This window comes from Corapipo altera, unplaced genomic scaffold (genome assembly GCF_003945725.1).
Source record: "Corapipo altera isolate COAL_440 unplaced genomic scaffold, ASM394572v1 47, whole genome shotgun sequence".
Classification (NCBI taxonomy): Eukaryota; Metazoa; Chordata; class Aves; order Passeriformes; family Pipridae; genus Corapipo; species Corapipo altera.
Window position 1 is genome coordinate 5,696,794 of NW_020884897.1, and position 26,151 is coordinate 5,722,944.

The 26,151-nt window shown below is 38.8% G+C and overlaps 1 protein-coding gene and 1 long non-coding RNA gene across 6 annotated transcripts in view; one reads left to right on the forward strand and one right to left on the reverse strand.

The window, feature by feature from the left end:
- WDR37 (WD repeat domain 37) overlaps positions 1–21,996 on the reverse strand; it is a 45,632-nt gene extending 23,636 nt beyond the window's left edge. The window contains exons 1-8 of one of the 4 annotated variants that reach the window (XM_027648495.1): positions 21,818–21,996; positions 16,641–16,672; positions 12,605–12,782; positions 8,749–8,845; positions 6,179–6,274; positions 5,952–6,016; positions 2,181–2,316; positions 786–857 (exon numbers count right to left, since the gene is read on the reverse strand). In XM_027648495.1, the coding sequence (XP_027504296.1) occupies positions 786–857; positions 2,181–2,316; positions 5,952–6,016; positions 6,179–6,274; positions 8,749–8,845; positions 12,605–12,742 (604 nt within the window). In that variant the 5' untranslated portion in view covers positions 12,743–12,782; positions 16,641–16,672; positions 21,818–21,996. Of the gene's footprint in view, positions 1–785; positions 858–2,180; positions 2,317–5,951; positions 6,017–6,178; positions 6,275–8,748; positions 8,846–12,604; positions 12,783–16,076; positions 17,076–21,817 lie in introns of those variants that run through there. The other 3 variants (XM_027648496.1, XM_027648497.1, XM_027648498.1) reach the window with 3 other exon arrangements.
- Positions 21,997–22,007: 11 nt separating this feature from the next.
- LOC113949640 lies at positions 22,008–23,148 on the forward strand. Of its 2 annotated transcripts, none has more exons than XR_003528488.1 (2): positions 22,008–22,333; positions 22,952–23,148. It is a non-coding gene; the product is annotated as an uncharacterized LOC113949640 (long non-coding RNA). The 2 variants fall into 2 exon arrangements; XR_003528487.1 differs by having other exon boundaries at positions 22,008–22,289.
- The last annotated feature ends 3,003 nt before the right edge of the window (positions 23,149–26,151 follow it).

The following is a 26,151-nucleotide window of genomic DNA, read 5'->3' on the forward strand; positions in this document are numbered from 1 at the left end:
AACCAAACACTCCTGGTCAATAACTGCATTTCTCATCTTCAGGGTGCATGACTCTCCACTCAAAGTGCTCAGTTCTCAACAGCAAGGTAAAGCTAAGGAAAACCTCTTCAATTTTGGTCTATAAAATTCTATATTGTAACCCATTATGAGAGAGAAGAAGGCTAATCGGGTGCTTGTCAAATTGGACACCAAAATTTAAGATTAACATAAAAAGCACTCATTGCACTGCACCTTTCCACCCAAAGAGGGGTTTAGAAAAATTTTCTGAAATATTCATACTGGGATAAAGGAAGACAAATGCCAATACATAACTAACTGTCTTCAAAACAAGATGACAATTTAATATTATGCAGCAAATTATACGTGGGATTATGTGTTAAACAAAGAAGTGCAAATAGATATTCACACAGCATCTGTATTTTGTATCCCAAATATGACACATATCCTGCAAGACAATTAATTTCTGGTTACATAAGATTCTCTTGTTCTGCATATGCATGAGACCTCAATGAGTCCTGACATTTAACTTCTGAGTGTCGTAACTGCGCCTGTAAATTTCTTTATATGGAGTTGTTTATTCATTTAGCATTTGCAGAACTGCCTTAATGTGCCTCTCCAAGAAAGAATCATATTGCAGAACCTTCTCTGTATGAAAATTAGTGGAACTTCACAATTGACTTGTTAATGGTGTTGGCAAACCTGCAAGTGAAACCACAATAAGCATTTCTGTAGTTGTCCAAAACCCACTTTCCCCTCCCAGTTTTCACAACATGCCCTTATCTTACCTGATCCAACATGCCCTACGTACTTGACAAGGCACTTCCCTGTTTCTATGCTCCACAGCAAAGCAGTGTGATCTACAAAGATTAAGAAGTAGTTGTAAATAGTTACAAATGTATGTTTTTAATTTTTAATGCTAACAAACAAGTTATCTTCAACTGTATATAAAATATAAAAGGTTCTTATCATTATAACTTAATACATATCTCCCCCAAAAAATAAAGGTGTTGTCCTAATCAGATTGATTTGCAGAAAGTATTGAAAGGCAAATTCTACTTTGAAAGGCAAATTCTACTTTTGATATTTTTCCTAACTTGGTTATATACTTCTGTATAATGTTCCACCTGTGCCTCATGAGATTCAGGAAGCACAGAGAAAGCATTCCGTGGCAAAAAAGGCAGTCACTACAAGCAAGAATTCTATGCACAATCTATTCACTTCCTGCATGGAAGTCCCAAATGCACACAGGTCACTGCAGAGCACTACAAAAATTTATTTAAAGAGGAAATCACTCCAAATGCCACTCCTTTATCCTGCCGCACCCAAAAATATATAAATAATACAAGTATGCAAGTGGGAAGTACTTAAATGCTGAACTGGAGAATGGCTGTTTCCAAGTGAAATCAGGACAAAGACAAAACGTGCCCCTCGGTGGGCACATAAAAATTCTAACAGTTCAGTTACAAAGCCAAGGTTTCTAGTCCATAATATTCAAGTCCCTGTTCCAGCTTCAGAAGACTGTCACTTCAAAATTGAGCAATTTTATCTAGTTATGATTTATTTCCATAAAAATTTTCCAAGACTACACAAGCCTCTAGATAGATTTTTGGACTATAGTAGATTTAGTGACTTATTCACTAGTACTTGTTCCCCCTCAATGGGAAGGAAGGAGTCTCGTAAAGTAAAAAAGGACTGAAAATTAAGATTTTTAGCTGCCCCTGTATCCTGAGGCAAAAGCTAGATGAATGCAAGAATACAAGAATATGCAAACTAAGACCAAACCTACAGCTTCTACAGAACAAAGGCTACACAGTACTAGGATAGAAAGCCTACAGGGATCTCTGTATCCAGCCATAGGGCATTCTGTACTGCACTAGAGAGCAGCTCCCATCCCACCCACTCACACCATCCAACATGCTAGAGCTGACTAAGGAGAGTGTGACCTGCATGGAAGTTAGCTGGCACATGCTCTAGAAAGAATAACAAGGAGGCTTGAACTTTCTACAGGTTAAATGCATTTCAAGGAAATTCCAATTTTAAGAAATTTTCAGCTACAGAACTTTTTGAAAGGACTCTTTCAGTGTGGAGCTCAGTATTCAAGTATACTTTGGATCTGTATTTGCTAGAGCTTAGGGACTAAATCAGATTTTTCTACATATTCGAGTAACATAAAATTTTACCAGCAGATGCAGTTCCCAACACCACTGGCTGAGTTTTCGCGACACTGACATCCCAAATACCATCCCTGTGGCCAACATATTCCTTTACCAGTTGACAGATTGCCCTTGATGTTGTAGTTTTAAAACTGGATACAATCTGAAATAGCAGAGAGACCAACATTTTTTTAGCACACTGACCCAAGATAAAGTAATTATCTCACGAACACAAGTAGATATTAACTTTTTCATAATTCTTTAATGTTCTGACAGTTCACTTTTGTCAAAAATTTCACCTTTGATGATAGAAGAGTGAGCCTGGATGCAAGCATATACCTTAATTTTTTTTTCATTTTTAATAATACTCCCCCTTTTTCAGAATGCAAGACCAACTATTCTGTACTATAATAATGCAATGTCATTGGAGAAATGAATTGTACAAGTGCAGAGTGCACTTCCCATTCAGTCTGGGCAAGGACTATAATGAAAAAAAAAAAGAAAAAAAAGACCAAACCCTGCAAAGGACCTTAAAACTTAGTCCATGCTACCCAGTGTAATGTCTTTGGAAAAAAATACACTTATTACTTAATTCTAGTAAAATCCAGTAAAAACTCACTGCTGTTTTTCTTTAAAACTGCATGAAGCTAATCAAACCAAACATTAACCTGAGAGCATATGCCTGTTTATTTGTGTAATAAAACTTATTTTAAAAATATATGTCAAACTCATCTAAACATTTGATAAGCACACTCCCTCCTCAAAGACAAGCTATTAAGAGAAAAGCAGAGAAGACTCATTAAATCCAAATTAGTATGTGCATAAGTAATACCAAATGAAAGGAAGACAAGCCTAGTAAAATGGTAAAACTACAAAGAGCTACAGTACAGGAAGGCTGAAAACACTCAGTATCTACAGAAAGGAACCAAATTTCAGAAATTCTATATTTTCAGATAAAGTGGAATGCAATACTTAGGGGGAAAAAACAAACAAACAAACAACAAACTGGAACACTTCCAAAGAGAACTGAAACCAAAAGTCATGAAAGATGACTTAAAAGTAAGAACACCATTACAAATACCCGATTTTTAACCTACAAGTCTTCAATCTCATAACTGTTCTTTGAGAAAAACTACCTGAAAAGCTTTGTTAAACTGGAACAAAAAGACAACTTCCATTTATCAGTGTTTTCCTGTGCATGTAATTATGGGCAGGTATTTATCTGACCAGCTAAATCAAAACCTTTAAATACTTCAACACAAATCACATTAAGACTTATCTACAGCTTAGTAAAAGTTAGGAAGTTAATTAAGTCTACATTTCAGTTACAATAAACCAAGGTTAAAATCCCATTAGGTTTTGGTATTAAAATAGAAGGTCTTAAGTATGTCATTAGAGCAAATTGCTTCAAAAAAGGTTTTTAAAGCTAAAAGAAAATCTGCAAGAGCATTCCAAATCCTGAGCAAGTCAGCTCTCCAATGATGAAATGATAATGCCCTATTTGAATTCCAAATTAACGGCTAATATGCATTCTGGTTTCACAGCAGAAGAAGGAACAGTCATTAAGGAAGCATTAAAAGGAAAATGGGTTAATGATAAAGATTATTAGTTCAACGAAACTGCAGAATTTCACAAGTTTTGAACAATCCTACAGATGCAACTTTCGCATCGAATATAGTCCTTACACTAAAGGGACTTACGTAGGAGAAGTGGAACAGCTGAATTAAGTATTAACAGTAAAGGACTAATATAGCATTCAGGTCAAACTCCAAATTTGAAGTTTTCCAACTCTGAACCCCACATTCAAACTATGCTTGCATTCTGTCTTTCTAATGTGGAGTCAAACCCTCATGCTAAAGTTTTCTATCCCCTACTCATCAACAAGCACAGATTTTCCAGAAGTACTGGACAGGGGTTTCACTGATCATTTAATGTCAAGGACGTAAAATTCTTTTTGGAATACTAGAAGTTTTGAATGAACACACAGAAGATAAGAGTTCAAGAATACTAAACAACAGTAAATATCCTGATACACATATTAATTCATCACATACTTTTTCTACACCTTTTTTTCTCTTTCTGTTTTTGTCGTCCCTCACTTCACATACCAGTAACTGGATAAACTAGGCAGGGCCTGTATTACTTCCTGCTTTGTTAACCATATATAAACAATTTTCCAAGTCAGGAAAAGAAATATTTAAATAACATGTAACTTGCTAAAAAAGAGGTCTGTGTACTGCAGAAAATTTTTTAACTAACGCCAGCAGATCTTGGATTATCATACAAAAATAAGTGGGCAACCATACCCTGAGTGTCTTTTACCTTTGTCCTCTTTCTTAAATTCACACAGTTTCATGTGCTTCCTTCTACACAGAGATTTTTTTAACAAGGAAACAATTGTTTACTATGTAAACAAGTGAAAACTAAATACAAATTGAAACAATTTGATGGCAAACAAAGTAAAGCACTTTGTAAAAATGTTTCTTATGCAGACAGGACACATTAGAAATAAGAATGAAAACTTGGTTAACTCAGGACCAGTCCAGCAGCTTACACTGTGACTGATGAATGGAATTTCCTGAGGAACAACACTAAGCAGTAACAACAAAAACTATATAGTCCAAAAAGTTTTATTACTTTCAATTATTGGGTGAAGAAAGAATCTAAAAAGAATCAGAGATCCTGGAATTTAGTTTAGATGGAGCAAGTTACATCATTTCAGTTTATTTTAGGACTCTGCATAAACAGTTGATGCTTTCCTGATGTTTAGCAACTGTCATAGCCAGAGATTGTTAACAAACATAACATCTTGTTAACATCAAAATATGAATTTCACATAAGGGATTCCTGCATCTACAAACAACTGCAGTTAAGTTACAGAATCTTGCCCATTAACATACACCAAAAAAATTGTTTTTAAGAGTACCAAGCACTAATTCTACTCTATCTCTTCAGAATTTGGACACTACTGGACAACTCTTGCTGCTAAAAGCATCCTTTGATATGAGTTTTGGCAATATAATATTCAGACTCTTAACTAAGGGATGAAAAGTATTCCAGTATGGAAATTTCACATGAAGGACTCAAATTAAGAGTGTTTACCTCAGCATTTCCCAAAGAAAATGAACAGATTGGTTTAGTCCTAATATTTTTTACCAATACTAAAGTAGTCAAGGATCAGCCTTCATAAGAATAACCAAATAGTCAAAGTTCTTTGTAGAAAAAACCTAAACTCTTTATAGGTTGGCAATGAGAAAAACGTAATCGTGTGCAATTATAATTATACAAAACAAGTGGTTTGTGAAACTTAAGTCTCTTCTAATTTCCCCCGGGGCAAAAAACAACCAATCCAAAAAAACACACACACAAAAACAATCCAACCCCCTATACGGTAGCAGTATAAAGGATGGACTGAAGAGAAAAGTTGTGATCCACTACCCCAGTGAGTTTGGAGCACAGTCCATTTTGGGAAACAGCATTGTTCAGTCAACACTCACTGAAGTATTTATTTTAGTTCTCTTTACAAAACAGTAATCCCACATGCACACCTATGCACACTCTCTCCCCTCCAACATTCCTTCTTGAAAAGAGGCAAGCAATTATTGTAAAAATGCCATATAATATGGTTGAAGTAACAAGTGTGAATGAACCCAAGATAAAGATATGGTTCCTTATGAGGTAGGTTTACTTACAGACCAGCACTACTCAGCTTAAAGAAACCACAATTTACAACTTAAAGACAGTCACGTTAGTCTCACAAGTACACATTGATGAGTAGAGATTTAATTTGTCTCATACCTTGCTAGTAGATGCCTTGTAAGTTGTCTTTAATTTCTGTGAAAGCTGACTGGTACTATGACTGGCTGTTGAGACAAATAAATTCAAAGGCAGATATATCAAATACAGCATTAGCTTGTTTAAGTAAATGGCATTAATTCCCTTCAATAACATTTTAAGTTTTGGCCAGCAAAGTACAAAAAGTGAAGTTAAAAACAGTGGTTTAGGATTCTTTGTGGCTCTCTTACCTTTTGTTTTCAGCTGTCCTTTGCTCAGTTCAGCTCCATCAATTGTCTGTCCTTCACCTGCTAAACGCTCATTCAGTGTATCGATCTCTCTACGCACTAACAGAACCAAAAATTCACATTATTACTAAAAATTGAGTATTAACAACATCATTAATATACTATTTAAGAATTGTTATGGTTAGTAAGTAACCTATTTTATGCTAAGGAAAGGAGATCAACTGCGATTTTATAAAAGCAGGTCTCCCCAAGCCAAACCAAGACCCCTGCTGAACTTTCCAGAGATCAACCTTGACCCAGATTCCAAGCAAAGTATGAGTGGCTTCTAATTACTCTCACTAATAAATGAGGCTAAGGATTAACAAAACAGCTTCTGTGAAACGCATGGCACATCTGTATTGAATTAAATCCAACAGAAGAAAACTTGCAGCATCATAAATATTTCAGCCACAGAATTAGTATTCCTTTCTCCACAAAGGTTTTATTCATCACCAAATAGCATTCCCCCTGAATGCCTGTCCACTATTAGTTTCACAGGAAAGGTAGTGCACCAAATGTATATTATTTGTACTTTGAAATATATTTTTTAAAGGTGTAGAATGGCACCTACATTTTATGTGCAACTGTTTTAGAAACACTAAATAAGATTAAAATATTTTCATTGCACATCAGACAAAGCATGTATATGTAACAAGATTACACTTTTCTGTCAATTACCAGTCTCACCGGCGCCATTTTAACACCAGACAGAATGATGGCATCATGAACAAATCAGATACTCATAAAGGATCTCCAGTGGCTGGGCTGGCTTAAAGTTGCTCAACTTCATTTTATAGGAACGTTTTCAGTGGCTTAAAGGTTTTTTTTTCTCAAAATCTGGGCTGATCTTTAAAGTGTTCTCCTCACGTGAAATCTTACTGAGAGGCTTTAACGACGCATTTTTTTTTGCTGCACCTGAGAAGAAATGTAGGCCTGTCTTTCACAAATTCTTTGGACTTCTTTTAAAGAAGTCATTCACGCCCAGGTTTGGAAACATGGGAGAATGTGACAGAGCAGCAGTATGACTCTTTGCCATTCTGAGAATTTCACTGAATTCTCAGTTCTAAGCACTACAAAAGCCAGTTTACACTTCCATACCACACTCAAGTACTTGAAATAGGCGAGGCAAGATTCTCTTTCCTGTCTTCCTACTCACATAAATCCAAACTTTCATGAACCATAAAAAATGTGAAAGAGAAGTAAACAAAGAGGGAGGCTTGTAGTTACATATGACTGAAACAAGCAGGCAGATACAAGAATTGCCTGAAAGGACTAAGACTGAGGTCTGGAAGGGATTAAGAAAAGGAAAAAAATAGAAATAAGCTGCCCTAAGGGAAAGGGACTGTACAGTTTTTCTTTGTACAGTAACTGCAACACTAGAACAAAAAATAACAGACTGAATATGAGAAGAGAAAATTTTAGAAACTGTCAGAGGGGTATAAAAAGATCACAAAGGCCAGGAGTGAATTAGAACTGTGAGGCAGAGAAAGAAGATGAAGAAACAGAAACAGAATAGAAGAAAAATAATCATACTCTGGGGGCTACAAATCCACCACTTGTTTTCTGACAAGCATTTCTGAAAGTTGGGCAAGGAAACCTTACTTTTCTTGCTACCAGGCAACTTCTCAGCAGGGGGCTGAGAACTCAGTTGTGCAGATTGTCACTAAAAAATGTGTACTTTTGATTGTGTACCAACACAATCTCAGGTTTTAAGAGAATAAAAAACCAGCACATTTTGAAAAAGCAGGCAAGAATGGCCTTTTTTTTTTTTAACAGAAGTGTTTGGTTTAACTGTGGGAACAGATTAGGTGTGGAAAAAAAAATTGACTTGGAGCCAAATCAGACAGATTCCACAACTCAGAACCCAAGCTATGCAACACAGCTTCCAAAATCCAGCAAGGGAAATTGAGCAGAGGCTTTACTGTATTACTGTACAGGCTTGTGTTACTTAACTTTGGATCCTCTTACATCACCTTGGATCACCTACATTACCAGACAATTGCATTGTCATTAAACAAATAACACCTGGAGTTTTTATCTGAGTGCTCGACTTCAAAACTCATGAACAGCTGCAGGAGCTGGTTATGCAATGTTTGCAGGATGATACAAACCCACCCCAGTATACACTTTTTCCAGCAAGTCACCTTTCCAATTTTATTTACTAATATATCACATCATTAACCTGTAAACATAGAACAAAGGCACAAACTTCAAAGGCAATGGAGTTTCTGCCACGTTAACATGGTGTCCACCAGAGCCTACAATGACAAGGAGAGAGACCCTTCGCTGGCTTTGCTCAGGAGTGAAGAGGGATGACACACATCATTTCTCTCTGCTTGTGCCAAGGACTAAGAAAGTGATTTTTCTGAAAAGGTACAAACTCCATCTTCAGCTACAAGTTCAAAACAATTGTTAAACTCCCCACAGAAAAGCAACGCTAATTGCACTACAATACGCAAGGTAAAGCTTTAATTAGTGCTACTATGTACTAAATCCAAACAATCCATAAGTTGTCAGAAAAAATAGATACTCACATTCCAAATTTTCAATATACAGGTTTTCAAATTCCCGTTCTATTTGTCCAAAAAGTTCAAGGAGTGTATTCCGGACAGAAGATGGTAGCTTAGAATCCTAGGAGGCAAAATATTGGGGTTTATAATTTTCTTTACATATATTTTATATAAATTGCTCTTCAGTCTTAAACTGATTTTAACAGTTCTCTCCATATCCCAGCAAGAAATTAGAACTACTGCTAGAGTAAATACAAAACAAAAAGCTCTGTGCATCATAGGATTATTCAGTTTACATATTTTTTCTCTTTCAAAGGACAGAATTCAAATCACCCATAGGTTTGGGGGATTTTTACCTAGAGAAAAATTACAAAACCAAGATATATGTACATTTCATTTAAAAAAATAAAAGGTGGAAGAAAAGATTCAATATACTGTCAAGGTGTTTCCAGTTCAAGAAGAAAAAATACCTTTGATTAGCAAAGTAATTCAGAAGTTGACTATGAAGTTAGGAAGTTGTCAACACAACACACCAAAGCTTGAGACAAACTAACTTTATAAATGCATTTTTAACATTTACCTACTTTTGTCACTAACCATAGCCAAGTGTGAAGAAAACTGCAATTTCTAATCCTTCCCTCCCCAGATATTACTCAAGCATCTCTTCTTCACAGAAAGTATTTTGAAGCACATTCACAGAACAGGGTTTATTTGTTTTTTTCAGCATAACAGCACAGCAATTCCAAGGTACAAAAAACAAGTATGTAATAAAAACTAACACAGGATTTAGATGATCTGAGCTCACCATGTAAAAAAATTCTACTAAACCTGTTCTATTCTTCAGTTGCCTGTAGATCACAATACAGAAGTTATCTTACTGCACTTATTATTTACCCAGGTACCCAGCTATAAGCTTTTTTGAAAAGAAGTTTTCACTTTACCAAGCTGTCATGGTTTGAGATAGCCCCAAAATCCAATTCCATTCCAGCAACAGCTGCATGCATGAGAGAGAGAGATAGACTGCTTCTGCTACTCTGAAGAAGCTGCTGCCCTGAGGGACTGGAAGGGATCTGTCCTTCTTTCCCTCCTGGACTTTTATTTGGAGGGGAGAAGAGATCTGATCCATTGTAAATACTATATGTCATGGTAGAGATAGTTGTGATCGTGTCTATAATGTGTTATAGTATTTATTTGTACAGTCATTGTAATATATATTCCCTTTCCCCCATTCTGAGTCTGGTTGTGTTTTGTCTGGAAAAACCCATCTCACATTGGGTTGAGATGTGGGAGGGGGGATGGAGCTAGGGAATTGGATTTTGGGGCTATCTCAAACCATGACACAAGCCTCACCCTGACAGTGAAAAAGTTCAACTTCTCCTTTGTAGCAATCTAACCCATTATCTCCAAATTACGTAAGACAAAGGCTTTTTACTGGACAAACCTGTAAATAATACAGCTGTATTCAAAAACCAAGAAATACATATGTAAGGAAGTAAGTTAAAGAATTCAAAAGTGAATTTAATATGGCATTATATATTATCAATATAGCAATGCCCATCTATCAAATATGCAGGGAATGTGCCCATCTACTTGCTAGAGAGCAAAAGTATGTCATTTCAAACTCTTGAAATCATCAGTTATGAGCAAAAAAAGAAAACTGAGTCAGTTTCTGCCACAGTCCAAACTACTCTTTAGAAGCATTACTAGAATGGGAGTACCAGTGTTAGCAGAGGAAACCACCCAATTTCAAGAGAGCTTCATGATTCAATGCAAGCTCAAGGATGATTATAGCTTGTGTTTTGTTCTTCAATGTTCAGCAATTCCAAAGCAAATGGAATTGGCTCCAATCCTGTGTGAATGAACTGGAATGCGTGCGCATTCCAAGCACCAGAGAGCAGCAGGGACCCTCTGGAATTCCATCCCACCCATACCTTCCTCCACAGCCCAGGTGATTGTCCTCAGGAACAGCCAGAAAGGCCTTTAGTGATCCCAATTTTATAAGTTATTTCTGAACAGAAACCACTAACAGCCACGGCACAGAAGACCCTTGCTTTGTGCACAATTCAGTTTTACACCAGTTTTGCAGCTGGTTTAAGCTGTGGCACTGGGCTGAAAGAAGTGGTACCACACTCCTTATGCCCCCCCCAGGTCATTCCTTTCTGCATCTTCATCTGCCTCGCCCTTCAGAGAGTACTTTTGTTCACACATTTATAGACAATGAGAATACAAAGCATATCCAAATTAAAACCAGCTTGAAACAAAATTCTTTAAATACTAAAGAAATGAAATGCTATTAAGAGAAACACTGAAGTCAGAGGAATTGTTTCTAATCCAATAACCCAATAATTTCATACATCAAGGTTATGAAAGAAACTAACTTATCCTACAACTTTGGAAACCAAAAAGGACATGTAGAAAAGGTTTTCAATCCTATTCTCCAAGTCTTAAAGCATAAGCAAATCTAAACTTGTAATGAAATAACCAGCATAGTCAAATGCATCCACTTCCTTTATTCTCTTTAAAGTTGGCATTATTTAAATTAGCTTATTAAAATAGCATGTAATAATGTTATCTGTTTATCTGCAAAAGCACTTAGCTAGATCTCATGCAGTTCACAGCTCTACTGTGAAGGGGCATTAATACTCTACTTGTTAGAATCTGCCACTGGCTGTTCAAGGTCAGTGAAATTAAAGATGATAGATAAAACATTTAAAACATTTATGTATCACTTAGAGCTTGCTAAGAAACACTAAAAGTGCTTAAAATTTTACTGTACTAGGCAGAAGCTACAGCATGTCTTGACCTCTCAGCTGCCATTCATTCCTTTCCTAAGGTTGCCATAGGTCCCAAATGCATGAACGGTTTTCTATCCAAGTACTTGTATTCTCAAATCTCCAGATGACTGGAAGTAACAACTTGGGCTCTGTTAGTTCCCAGAAAAATAATGTTATGATTTACTGAATAATAGATTCAACTAAAAAAAGTCACTGAAGGCACCCCATTTTCCCTTCAGAGGATCTGCAGACTCCAGAGTGAGGTTTCTCACAGCAAACACTATTAGTGTTTCAAACCATCTCTCCAATAGAGTTTTGCATCATCTTTGCCAGGCCCACATTAACACTGTGTAGTTGACGATAAATAGTTTTCAAAGTGATATTTGCTTATCTTTGCCATCACTGCTTCACACCCTTCCGGCAGAAGCCTTACCCAGAGTTAATCTCAGAATTGTTAGGTGGAACATTCCAAGTCCAGACTGCACCCACTACATGAACTGATGTGATTAAGAGAAGCTACAGAAGGTAGTGGGTGCTGTTCTTTCCCCTGAGTTTAATACACAGAAGAGCACACCTTCATTTGAGACAAATAAAAAATAAATACAGAAAAAGCCCTACCCAAACAAAAATCTGAGTTAGCTCACACCTCTGGCAAGCAGGCAGTGTTTGTTTGCTTTATGGAAAGGAATGCAGAACAGCATTCCAAATAACATTTTTCCTATTAGAGTCGCCATAAGAATTATTTTGGTTTATTCATATTATTCCAAATTCAAACTTAGGAAAACAAGAAACAATCTTGAACCTTTTTTGGGGGGGTGCAGAAGGTTGCAGTGAAGTAAACAGGCTGTTTCTTTGTATTCCTTTATGGTTTTATGTATTCATGGAAGAATACACACAAGCCCATAAAAAGGTTCAATCTCAACATAACCTGAAACACCACCAACATCCACATCAATGGTCTCCGAATGCAGCGAGCACTTATAATCAACAAAATCTGCTGTTCCTGCAGCTTTACTGGACCTATTTAATTACTCAAGTTTGTTTATTTTCTCCCCACAGAAAACACACATTAAAGCTACAAAGTTGCCCAAGCAGCATCACCTTACCTGCCCTTCCAACATGTCTCTCTGCAGTCCTGCCCGTTCCTGCTCAGAACTGTTGGTTCTCCGGATGGAAAGACTGTGTGATTTACGTTTTTGCTTTGCTTGGCGAGCAGATGCACAACTTCCACTTTCTATTGGCATTACTTCAAAAAAACAGCTTCACAGAGGCTCCTATGATAAACTAAGGACAAGCATTACACATCACAAAGTGCTCTGCCAAACCAACCGCAGTTCAAATTTTTTGTTCTCAAAATAGAAATATTTAGTTCTACTAAACTTTTGAGTTGTTTGGGTTGTCATCAAAAATAAGAGATCCCTCTTACTTACATTTATTCTTCAAACAACATTAAGTTCAAAACCATATGCAGACTCATAAATACAGTGGAATCACTTCTGCATTGCTTATTCATTAGCTAACAAACCTCCACAAAAGGAAAAAAAATTCCACTTCCTTGCTCATTTTGGAGAACACCAGCAGAGAGAGCCCCAAAATGCTTCCAGGAAACAATCAATATGCATACTAGAGTTCACTGAAATGCATGCAAAATTAAAACCCAGCTGGAAAATGAAAGCAAATAGACATGGTAATTTAGGGACACTGTCAGGTTAAAAATGTATTATTCAACATTAAGTGTTACTATACAGAATTTAACAGATGTCCTTGTTTACTCATAAGCAAAAATTGATATTCATTATGGAAGTTCTGAAAACTACTTTCTGCCATTTTTGGCAGCTCTCAGTTTCACTTTCTTGCTAGTGAAAGTGCCCATGAACTTACGAGAACAGTGAAAGTGCACCTGACTTAACAGGCTGCTGTTGATGTGGCTCATTTTTGTCACCTTGTTAAAGCCAAATATATGCATTTTATTATCCCTAAAAACATCTGACAGTATCACCAAACAATATTACCATGCATGATCTACTGCTGTCCCCTGTTTAAGAAAAATCAAATTATGTTTCATTTATTGCATAAACGTGGAGAATATGTTCTTTATTGTCAAAATCTTATTTTTTACAAACATTTAATTACAGGATTTTTTTTAATTTAAACCTGACATTCAACAGAAATTAATTTTTGTTTCATAGGGTACCAGTTGTTAAACATTCCAAATGTTTTAGGATTGATTACTCAAAATTTTTCAATCATGCAAACTGAGAACAAAATAAAAATTCATTCTCCAGCATAAATGATTTCTGAAACAACAATTACAACTGAAAATAGGTGCAACAGCCTGCAGAGAAATAGGAGAGCAGAGTTGGCAAAGCTAACAAGGCAACTGAGCTTCCCTTCAAATAAGTTGATCAGAGAAAATTTAAACCAAACCCAGGGCCAGTTCCAGTTTAAGATCCACCAACACGCTAGGAATGAGCACCACATCACTATTAACAAGACAAGGCATTAACCAGTTTGGGGTTTTGACATGGTATTTTCTGCTTTTTAACAGATCATAAAGCCAAGGAAAAGCATACCTTACTAAAAAGACAGTATGCACCATGAATAAAAACAGCTTGAAATCTCCTTTGGGTTGTACATCACAAAACAAAAATGCATGAAGATATAAAAATTTATATTAAGATGTATGAAGATATAGAAATCTATATCAAAATGAGACTAGATTTAGTTAAGGTTTTGATGCCCATCCATCCTCATTAAAAAGTTTGATATTTTAATTAGCTTTTGGAACACCTGAATTACAGGAACCTGACACTAATTCCACAGTGAATCTAAAATAAAATTCAGGTTGCACCAGTGACCTGTACTGCACTAAAATGATTTTGTTCCTTTCCTCTGGACTCTGCACAGTTCTCCACCGCACCTAATCCCATCAGAGTTTTTTATGTGTGATTAATCAGTAGTAACTAATTAGCTTTATTCACAAATTAAAGAATAACAGAAAGAACTATCATCGGGCAGTTTCTTATTTGCCTGGATTTCTTTATTCACTGTGGCTAGACTCCTCTATTGTAGAAAGATAGGACCAAAGTTAAAAAAGCTCATCCCATAAACATTTACTGCCAATTTTCTGAGCTTCACTAAGTATCTTCCTGTTCATGGACATATGGTCAAGAATTAGGAACAGGTTTTCAGTGCTCATCACATTTCTATTTCTTTTCAAAATAGGATCAGATCCCAAACACGTGTATATTCTCCCCTCTTCCACCCTCCTTCCTATCTGCCTTGGGAACCTCTTTTTCAAGAGCTTTCAGTTATCATTTTCTGCAATGTTCAAAATTACTTTTTAAGGCCTAAAGCACTAAATTCTGCGTGCACACATAGACATTTGTTAAGAGTTTTATATCTATACACACACATAACTATACATAATCCCATAAACCCATTAATAGCATTTTACTTAGGATCTGGGGGGGAAAAATAGCCTATTTCTAATCCCTGCCAGATATGGCTCCTGAACTGCAATTATACATAAAGATTTTCATGTGAGTTATGCCTTACCAGGCATTGTTTTAACTATGTTAGCTGCCACTTGCCCTCTCTATCAAGCTACTGCATTTTGAAGGATTTTACCAAGAAATATCCTTTTCTGGATTGCTTCATAAAATCATAAAATTATTTGGATTGGAAGAGACCTTTAAAGGCCATGCAGTCCAACTCCTCTGCAATAAGCAGGGACATCTCCATTGGCATCAGGTTGCTCAACCTGATCTGGAATGTTTCCAGGGATGGGGCATCCACCACCTCCTCTGGGCAACCTGTGCCCATGTTTCACCACTCACCATAAAAAATTCTTCCTTATATTTAATGTAAATCTACCTCCTTTTAAGCAGATTTACCATCACCCCTTATTTTATCGCTACAGGCTCTGGTAACAAGTCTCTCTCCATCTTTCTTAGAAGCTCCCTTTAAGTATTGAAAGACTCCAATAAGGTCTCCCCAGAAAATCCTCTTTTCCAGGCTAAAAAACTCCAACCCTCTTAGCTTTTCTTCACAGGAAAGGTACTCCAGCCCCCTGGTAATTTCTGTGGCTCTCCTCTGGACCAGTTCTAACAGATCCATGTCTTTCCTGTACCACTGCCTAGGACTGGCTTTCTGGGCTGCAAGCCCACATTGCTGCCTCATGTCCCATTTTTCATGCCCCTGTATCCCCAGGTCCCTCTCTGCTGGACTGTTCTGTACCCATTCACCCTCCAGCCTACACTGATATTGGGGATTACCCCAACCCAAGGTGCAGGACCTTGCTCTTGGTCCTGTTGAACTTCATGACGCTCACACAGCCCACTCCTCAACCTGTCGTGGTCCCTGCGGGTGGTGTCCCTTCCCTCAAGGAATGAACTGCGCCACTCAACATCAGCACGTACAGATTTGGCAGCTATACATTTTAGCACACAGAATTTAAAGGGACACAGTCAAATGCACAAGATTACATCTTCACATAGTGAAATTCTCACATTAACTACACAACAGTTTCTACTTTCACAGCTTGTGAGCAAACGGAACATTTTAGGCAGGACACACCCCCATCACTGTCTCTGTTTGGTAGCAGCACTTCACCTGCAGCCAGTGTCCCTGCCAGGGACTGCCCTCTCCTCATGCACCAGCACGACACATCCCTCATGCACCGTAGTGGAGAGAGCAAGCATGCACGCTGTTCCCAGGCTCGGCAGGAGGGTGCACACAGCCACAGCAAAGCTGAAACCAAAGAGGCCACAAGCATGTGCATACAGAGGATGGCAAGGAGACACCAAGGGGACCAGCTTCACTACCTTTAATATAGTCCTGAATTCCACCAAATAGCCTTACAAACTTTAGGTAAAGGGAGCAGTAATTAAGGGTTTTTAGAGCCAGGATGTAAAGTAAGTTTAAAAAAAGTGACAGTGTCCCTTTAAATGTTAACTTCACTTTGACAATTTCGGAACTATTTTGACTCTAATTGTAACAGTCAGAAGCTAGAGGTTTTTCAAGAGTAGATTTTACAAAACAGATCCTTGGCAATATGATGCTAAAAAAAAATAAGGTGCTCATTTCTAGCAATTACCTGATTCCCCTTATTATGTAAGGTTTTCAAACAATGAAAATTACCTGTCCAGAATATCAGTGTCATGTTACATATCCTATGAAAACCATATTAAATATTGATTAGTAAAACAGTCAGTAGTATACAAACCAGTCACAGTCTTTCAATTTCTTTAAACTTTTGTAGTTAGAACAGCCAGAGGACAGGAAAGGGGGGCAAGGGAAAACATCAGCTCAAGACTAAGCACCAAATCTCAGTCAAACAAAATAAGAAAACAGTACTTCAAAACAACTCATTGTATATTATTAGTCAGATGTAGTTAATCATGACTTTTAAGTGTTCCAAACGGGTCCTGCGAAGAAAATTTCACTAAATTCACTTTCCTTTTCTACTTAGTAATACTACAAAGAGGATGGAAAAATCATCGAGAATTGTTGGAATCTTCTTCCCTGAATCAAACGAAGCTGAATTCACAAAAGCTAAAAATTAGCAATCAAGAGTATAAAAAGCTGAACAAAAGTACTTTCTGAGAAATAAAAAGAGGAGGGAGGGAGTGTTCAGTATTGCTAAACTATATTCATTAAGGGTGGCAGTTCACAAGTACTATATTATTAAAAAGTGAGCTTATGAGACATATTGAGCTATTCAGCTCAATCATTTTGGAAAATGCTACGTTTGCATAGTGTTCCTCACACAGTGATCTGTCAAAGTCTGGAGAGAACCCTTCTGATAAAGTCAATCAGCACAAGTAGGGGAGAAAAAGATGTCCTGGAAAACATCTAGACCACAGGTGATTACTACTTGCTGAATGCAAAGATATTTCAGTATTTCAAACATGCTGCTCAATTAAATTCACAAGATATGTTACAGTGTGTTAAATTAAAGTTCCACCACCTACCTTTCTGTAACAGATGTTACCATGTATTCAGTCACAGGAAATACTTCAGAGTAACAACAGCTAAGAGCAGATGTGTATCCAATTACTGTTTTAGTCAGCTACAACAGAGAAAGGGCACTAACGAAAAGTGCACACACTGGCCTTACCAGACTTAAAAATTTACTGCAGGAATCAACTAATTCTACTTGCTTACTTCTGCTCTTGAGCACAGAACAGGCAAACTGCTGAAAGGAAAGAATTCCTGGGGTATGCATGTTGCTGAAGCCAGGGAGAAAATATGTTTTAAGATGTGTCAGAGCACAGACATAACTGCCACAGTATTGCATTTCCTTTTTTGTTCATTCAAGACAACACACAAGTCTGTAAAGGGAAAGCATCAGGAAATTTCAGCAACATCTTACCCTAGATCTCCCTACTCCATTTTGTTTAGAGTTTAGAAATAGTAATACTTACTATTTAAACAATTGTGTCAAAATTAAAAAAAAAAAAAAAACCAACCACAATTTTATGGTATCTGTGTGCTTTTAAATCTCTTAGTCTCATGTCTCTCATTTTCAAACATGGCTTAGAAGAAAATTTCACTGTTTACTACATAAAACACAAAGGCATTTTTGCAATAGTAATTATTGTCTAGTGCAGCATTAAAACCTTATGATACAAAGATGCCCATTAACATCGGGCATGGTGGTTGGTTTGGGGTTTTTTCCAGAAAGTGGGGAGGGAAAGGAGAAAGAGGAGAATGATTACAGTTATTAAGTTCCTAATTACATGTGACTCAGTTTGACAGCATTATTCATGAGTTAAGGGAATTTAAGTATCAACGTACGCCACTACAATCTTTATTAATATGCAAAGAAATCAAATTTAAAGGAGTAAAACTTCCATTTTGTGGTCTTCAGTGAACAATTTCCTTCAGTGATGCTGTACATTCAAGTGCCATTAATTCAATGCAATTCCCAAGAATACAGCACACCTGAGAAAAATCAAGCTAAACAGACTGCTTTGTAAAACTAGTTGTTTGGCTAAAGGTAAATATTTAGGAAACAAAACCATTCCGGATCATCACAGATGATGCTGGGACCACTGAGTGTACTCAAACCTTGTGGAATCCACTCAAGCATTACGTTATTGATTTTTTTTCTAAATTTAGTGCAGCATTCTTTCAAATGAAACTGGAGGTTCCTCGAAATGTAAAAGGGGAAAGCAAACATCCACCACTGAAGATGACAACCTCCTTTCAACAGAAAATAAAGAAGCTGAACCAATGAATTTTAAGTACTTTATACAGCTGAAATCAACAATAAAAGCTTTAACACATTAGTAACTACCCTAAGCAAGCTTCTAACACCAACATCGACATGTAAGCCAGCCCAGTTTTGCTGCTAGCAAGCTTTGATCTTGCTAATTCAACTATGTCAGCAAATGCTGCAATCACACCAAAATGCAGACCTAGCCTGCCATACAGTCAACTAAAGCAAGAAATGGTACTCTCACCATACAAGCTTATATTAACTAGTATTAGACAACTATAATTTTTTATTTTTTTTTTTTTTAGAATATAGAAGAAATTTTCCTGAGTCCAGTAATTATCATCAGACTAAGACCTATTTAGTGAAATTGTTGATGTCCTGAAAGCTTCCCTTTGAGACCTGTGCCACCATGCTCACTGAGGGTGCCCACTGCTCCAAATACGTTAAATGGTACAGGATATGATATAATCTTATTCAACACTAATTAGTTACCTATGAGTATATATCCTGCCTTTTTTATTTATAGGTACTGACTCACTGACTTTATTGAAGAGTTCAACAGACAGCATCACATCCTGCTAAATTACTGGTTAAATCCTAAAATATGTTTGAAGGCTACTCTGTTTCCTTACCTGTTTCACAGCCATTTCAACTCCCATTTCTGTATTACCAAATCCCCAACAGCCTAGAAGTAGCCTACGTGCACACACGGGTATGCAAATACAAGACCTGAGGGTGAGGAATCTTAAGTTCAAGAGGAAAGGTGGTTTAACCAGGTATTTATTTAAGGAACCACAGCACTACATTCAGAGGCCAGAATCTTATTGTGCTAGTCTCTGAACACTCAATATTTATGTACTTATTAGAGATGTACCAAATAAATTGCTATTATAGTTTTATTGAGGCAGAGTGACCTCTAATATCTTCGCTCTTCATTTGGGAATATATTACTTGCCAGTAAATTAGAATCTTATAGCGTTTAAGAGTTCAACAAAAGCCAAGTAACTTTAACTATAACACATTTAGCTGTTCTGAAGCACCAACAAATAATCTCCGTACAGCACATTCTTGAAGCATTACCTCATATGGCCTAGCACAGAGAACTACAGAACCTTCCAACAGTCTGTGTGACAGCATTGTGAGTACCCAGTCCTACCCTCTTGAAACACTAAGACAGCCTAAAAATAGCCTGTGTGTATTACTCGAGGATGAGAAAACACAAATCACTCTGGCTTGCAAGGAGACCATCCTTATTCTTATCCATTCCTCAGTGGTCAGGCAGAGAGTACCAATAAACTCTCCCCAGAGAGGTGTGAAAAGGTAGTCTCCAGAAGAAGCCCCTCACCCTGGCCTTCACCTCACAAGACAAGCTACTAGTCTTAGCTCCAAGACTTAAAATTCCATGACATAAAATGATTCCAATCTCACCTCGAACTTCTTATAAAATGCAATATCACTTAATTACTCCTTACCTGGCATGCACTAGTTCTGGCTTGCAACTTCAGGATTTCATAAAAATAAGCTCTTCTTGTAAGACATTATCACCACACTCACAGTATTTATCTCATGACTGTACCAATAAACTTAAGTGTCTCAGTCCATACTAAAGACTGCATCCTTTAAACAAATCCTAAATTTAAGAAATAGATGGTGGAAGGGCCTGTCTACATTGAAGAGACAGTCTCATCTTAGAATCTTTAGATTTAACGTGATAAACCTAATTTAGGGACAAACGTACACATAAACAACTGGCATTAAAAAACAAACAACATTACAGTGGCCTCTGCCTTAAATTATAATGTTTGGTACAGGCACCTTTTCTTAAAATAATTGCCCAAGTCCACAATACATAAAGCTACATTTAAAGTTATTACCAGACAGGTTAGAGTTGACACCACGCACAAAGATCTTATCTAAGCCAAACTACTCATTAGAAAACACACTTGTGGGTTCTTGGGGTTACCAACTTGTTTTCAAAACCATCAAGAAGCGCCAACAGCAGGCTTGCTTGGAAACAGTTTCAGAAATTTGCTTAAGGAGAAAATATTGCTGTGATGTTGTAAAATGCGTGAACAATTGACATTTGTATAATTTCAAGGTGTACTCAATGACACTGAATCACTTCAAAGAAGCTGTTCCACCAGTTCTTTACGTAAACCTTCCACGAAATTACTGTTACAGAAAGCCCACTTTAAGCCACAAAAACAAAACAAATTTGACAAGCTGGAAGATGCACCAAGAGGGATAAAAACACATGTAGAAGTTTCTCTTTTCTTAAAAACACCAATATGTCCTTGAATCACAGATCAACGCTTAACTTGAAAAAGTTTTCCTCATCTTTGCATAAGGAACTGGAACCTAACATCTACTCAAGCTTTGAATACATTAAGCATATCAATGCTTCCCTCAAACTTGTTTTCATAGGTCTTAGCTGAGAAAAAGGGAGAAATACTGAAAATGGCTCTTTACGGACAACTTTTACCCATCTTGGACAGTGCTAGGTCATTCTCCCACTGCTGGAGGCCAGATCCACCCCATCCCACCACAAACGGTGCTTCCCTTCCTCATTCAGCTGCGCCCCACTTCAGGGAATTTGGGCGTTTCATCTTTACTCCATCTGTACATGTGTCAGATGCTCTGAACTCAATCTATAAGATAACGAGGCACTACGCTGGGCTTGTCCTTAGGATATGCAGCAGCACACGAACAAAGTTAGCGAGCCGAGTCTCCTCAGCACCACCCTCGGCTCCACCGTCCGCAGACCTGGAACCATCTCTTCAGCCTTGGGCTGGGAGAGCTAAAACACCCCGACACCCGGGAGCAGAAGAGGAAGGGCTCGTTTTTGGTTATTTCGGCGTTCAAGGAACACCGTGCGAGCCATTTCACGCGGAACTGAAGCGGAGCGGGGCGGGCTGGCAGGGGGTGCTCGGGGGGGAGCCCCGCGGGCCTGGGCGGCGGCAGCGGCACCGCGCAGGTACCGCCGCGGAGGCACCGCCGCTGCCCCCGGACCGCGCCCGGACCCCCGGGCCCCCTCAGCGCCTCGGGCGGCCGCGAAGATGGCGGAGGGTCCGCGCCCCGCTGCCCCCGCACTCACCTGTCAGACACGGCCGGGTCAGACACGGCGGGCGCGGAGGGGCAGGGCCGCGGGCGGCGCGGAGCAGGAGGAGGGGGAGGATGAGGACGGCGAGGAGGAGGAGAAGGGCGGGAGGTGCAGCAGCGGCGGCAGCAACAGCAATAGCAACGATCCCGACGCCGCTCGGGCAGGACGCGCCTCCCCGGTGCGGAGCCCTCAAGGCGACATCCGGCGGAAGCGGCGCGGCCCCCGCTCCGGGCCGCGATGGCGACGGGCAGGGGCTGGGGGAGCTTCCCGGGATAGGGAATGGTACTGGGCACGGGAGAGCCCCCGCTGGGGGAGCAGCCCGCGGGATCGGGAATGGCAGCGGGCAGGAGCTGCCCCGCCGCCGCCCCGCGGCTCGTCCCCGCTGACCCAGGTCAGCCCAGGGTCAGCTCAATGCTGGTGTTTAAACAGCTCAGTTGTGTTTCATCCCGACTGTCGCCTCTCGGGGGTAACGCTGTGTTCTACAACTCCCTGAAAGGAGGGTGTAGCCAGGTGGGCGTCGGTCTCTTCTCCCAGGGAACCAGCGACAGGACAAGAGAGCACGGTATTAAGCTGCGCCAGGGGAGGTTTAGTTTCGATATTCGGAAGAATTTCTCTACAGAAGGGGTGCTCAGACGTTGGAATGGGCTGCCCAGGGAGGTGGTGGAGTCACCGTCCCCAGATGTGGCACTCAGTGTCGTGGTCTAGTTGACAAGGTGGTGTTGGGTCATAGGTTGGACTTGATGATCTCAGCAGTCTTTTCCAACCTAGTTGATTCTGTGATTTACTGTTTACTGTTAACACTGTTTTAATACATCCAGTAACACTGGGGGGTGAAACTTCCGTGAAACACCACTGGAATTCCGTATTTTTTAATAGAGAATGGCTGGGAAATACTGCTTCTGGACTTTACTGTGTCTGCAGACGGTACGAAAGAAGCAGTGTATCAAAGCCAGCCATGATTTGCAAGTAGGCTGTTCGCTCTGAAGCCTACAACGCGTAATTGAAATGTGATTAATTCCTCTGCTGATTAACACTTAGAAAAAACCTTCACCTAAAATTCTTATTCAACGTAGCAGATAGTGAAAGTCAAAAGAGGCCTTTGCCTAATTATTTTCCCTCTTCCTGCAGATTATCTAGCTGCCTCAGAAGAGGTCTGTGAAAAGGCCAGAAGAACATGTGCCTCAGTGAGGGCTGGAAATATTATTAAATTTTCTTTTCATGAACTTCCCAGCTACAAGTCTGCCAGCAGTTCTTTTTTGTCTTCTTTTTCCTTTCTATCCACTTCTGTGCAGTCATGTCTTAATTAAAGCTGTATTAAACACCGACAAAAATAGTGATTTACCTATTTACTAGCTTATTTTTCATTACTGGAGGTCATTCTCCAAGATAACCAGCCTAACTGATTGAGCACCTCCCATAATTGTATCCTATTTGCTTCTTCAAAGCCACCAAAAGGGAGCAAAATGAATAGCTAAATGGCTTTAAGGAGTGGAAAAGAAGGGAGACTGAACAGGCAAAAGAAGAGGGACAAGAGGTAGAACAGAGTTGCCTGGAGGAAGCCTGAACATAGCCTGACCAAATGCCACCGTTTGATGCTTTGAATTCTTTCTCCAGATGGTGCAGTTGCACTGGCTCAGCCATCTCAGCCAAGGCACAACTCAAGTCCTCAGCTGTTCAGTTCCTAACTAAATATTTTTCAAGCCTTATTATCCCTACCAAAATTACTTAGCCCTAATATAACACTACTGTACCATAACAGCTTTAGCTGTAACTGTGAAGGAAAAAACTGTCCAGGGAGAGCACAAGGACCCATATTTGAGATTTCCCTGGGAAAACATTTGGCAAATATGTTGTCCTCTGGAGCAGCTCTCTCTCTAGCATCTGAGCATAATACAGAGATGACCATTTTTTTCCTGAAGAAATGTAAAATACTAAAATAAACAAAGACAGGGGTTTAAATAACTTTATCCTTGGCAGAGGGTGCTTCAACCGAAAATTAACAGGAAATCCCAAATAGCCTGGAAGTATCCTACATCTGTACAGATGCCACTGGTTTTTCATGAGAAAAGAACAACAAGTGGCCTGTTGTCACTCCAGCTCTGCTACTGGTTTGGTTTCGTTGTGGCAGTGCAAGAGTAGCAGGCACTGTGCAATGTACAGGAGCAAGAGCAGAACAAAAGGCTGCTTTTCACAAATTACCTGTTTTAAAAAAAGAGACAAAGATAGGAATACAGGAGCCTGGGGAAACGGGAGGGGCGGTACCAGTCAGCATCTCTTCAACAGCTAAGAAGCCTTCGTAATAAGTATTGTAATAAGTTGAGTGAGAAAAGTTAGGTTGTCCTGGACATCACCTTCCAGACCTACTTCTGAATAACAGCTGAATCTCTCAAATTAACATCTTCCAAAGCTGTAAAAGTAGGAAAAAACAAAGCCTCCTATCCAGAGTTCAAACCAAAAGTAAGAAAAACAAACAAACAAACAAAAATATTTAAGAGGTCAAGCATTACTTCTTCCTATAGGAATGCTTCTAATAACTCCTTCCTAAAAGAGCCATTTCCTATATCGTTATTCATTCACCTTATGCTGTACAAAAACATTTGGAAACTGTACATCATAGCACTCTTTCCGTCACACTTGAGATAACAAACCTAAATGCAAATACAACATCCTACTTATATATTTAGCATACATGTATTACATTTTTACTACGAAGCCATCTGTCTTCTCTGGAGCAAGCTGAAGCCAACCCTCTTCCCTGAACCAGGCCATTTAAGAGAGCAGATTCAAGTGAACAACAGCAGATTAGTTAAGAATGGGAGGTATTTACCTCCCATTTCAGATAAAACTCGGGTTGTTGTTTGCTTTCCACCTAAGTGGATCACTTAGACAAATATTTTCTGGAGAGCTATGACTCCAAGGCAGGAGCAGACTTCCGAGAGGAATTCTCCAGGGAAACGAGGAAAAAGGATAGCTCTATAGCTTAGATGGGTGAACTGGAAGTCTTAAATATCAGGGCAAGTGAACAGGAAGATGAAAAAGAAGAAGGTTGGACATGAAGTATGGGAAAAAGCCCTTAATATTCCTAGGCAAATCTGAAAACTGAGGACAAGCACGTTTCAGGAGTCTATGCATTCTAGGCAGGGGTCAAATACCAGGTTTGTTCAGAATTTACTTCATCCTGTGGTTCACCATCTTCTTGTTTAACTTGCCGGAGAACTAAAATGTTCTCCTCCAGTTTGTTGGAGGTTGCGTTTCCCTTTATCTTCGTAGACAGCAAAAGTCTGTCACTGATTTGCAGCTGGTTGGATTTTCAGGTGAAATTAAAGTCTTCTCGGTGGTGACGGGAAACAGTTTTCCTCTTGTTTGTAGTGTTTGAAAATAGTCAGCAGACTTCAGGAGATGCATAAATTAAGTCTCAAAGGCATTTATATGTCACTTCAGGCACTCTTCTGTTTATGCAGGGTGGAGTAAAAGTTCTGAGGTTTCAGTGAGGTGCATACCACTACAGAAATTAGGATGCTTTATTTTCAACACAAAGAGCTTTGAAAGTACAGAGCAAGTCTGGAGGGGAGCGAGATGAAAGATGAGACAGGTGACATAAAACACCTGATCCTGAAAGTGTCTTCGGTTAAAAGCTTGGGAGGTCTCTCCCTTGTTTGTTTTGTGAAAATGTTTGGGTTTGTCTCTGTCATCCTTTGTGCCTCCTTCTTTGCCTCTCATTATCCAGGACTTGTCACTTGGTGCTCACAAGCCTTGCTGCAGGTGAAGTGCTTTGTTTGTCTGGGCAAGACAGAAACTGTAGTTGTTTCTGACTGTCAGGTTCTAAAGTGCCTGTATAGAAGTTCTCAATAGCTATTACTAGGAAAATAAGAATCTCTTTTCTTTTCTCCATTATCTATAAGGACCTTTTTTTTTTATATTTCCCTCTGCTGTGTAGCCTGAACATCACTCCGTACACCTGCTCATTGGTGTGTGTCACACATCAGTTTTGCCTCATGTACAGACCCACCTCTGCCTCTCAGGGTAGAAGTAACTATTCCAAAAGAGCTTCACTCACAGGAGAGCTTCTTGTTAACTCTGTTGTCTCCCTATGAAATGCTGGTTTGTATGTCCATCTCAGTAGTTATATTTTTGATGGATTTGTGTAGCTTGTTTGGTTAATTAGGAAAATCATAGAAGAAAAAAATTACAGATTTTTTTTATCTGGAACAATCAAATGAGCAAGTGATTAATGTGGTAAAGGATATTCTCATTATTTCTACAAAGCTCAGTCTCCAGTTACTGTGTTTTCGTGCCAAACAGTGACTCAGCAATACGTAATCTGTAAA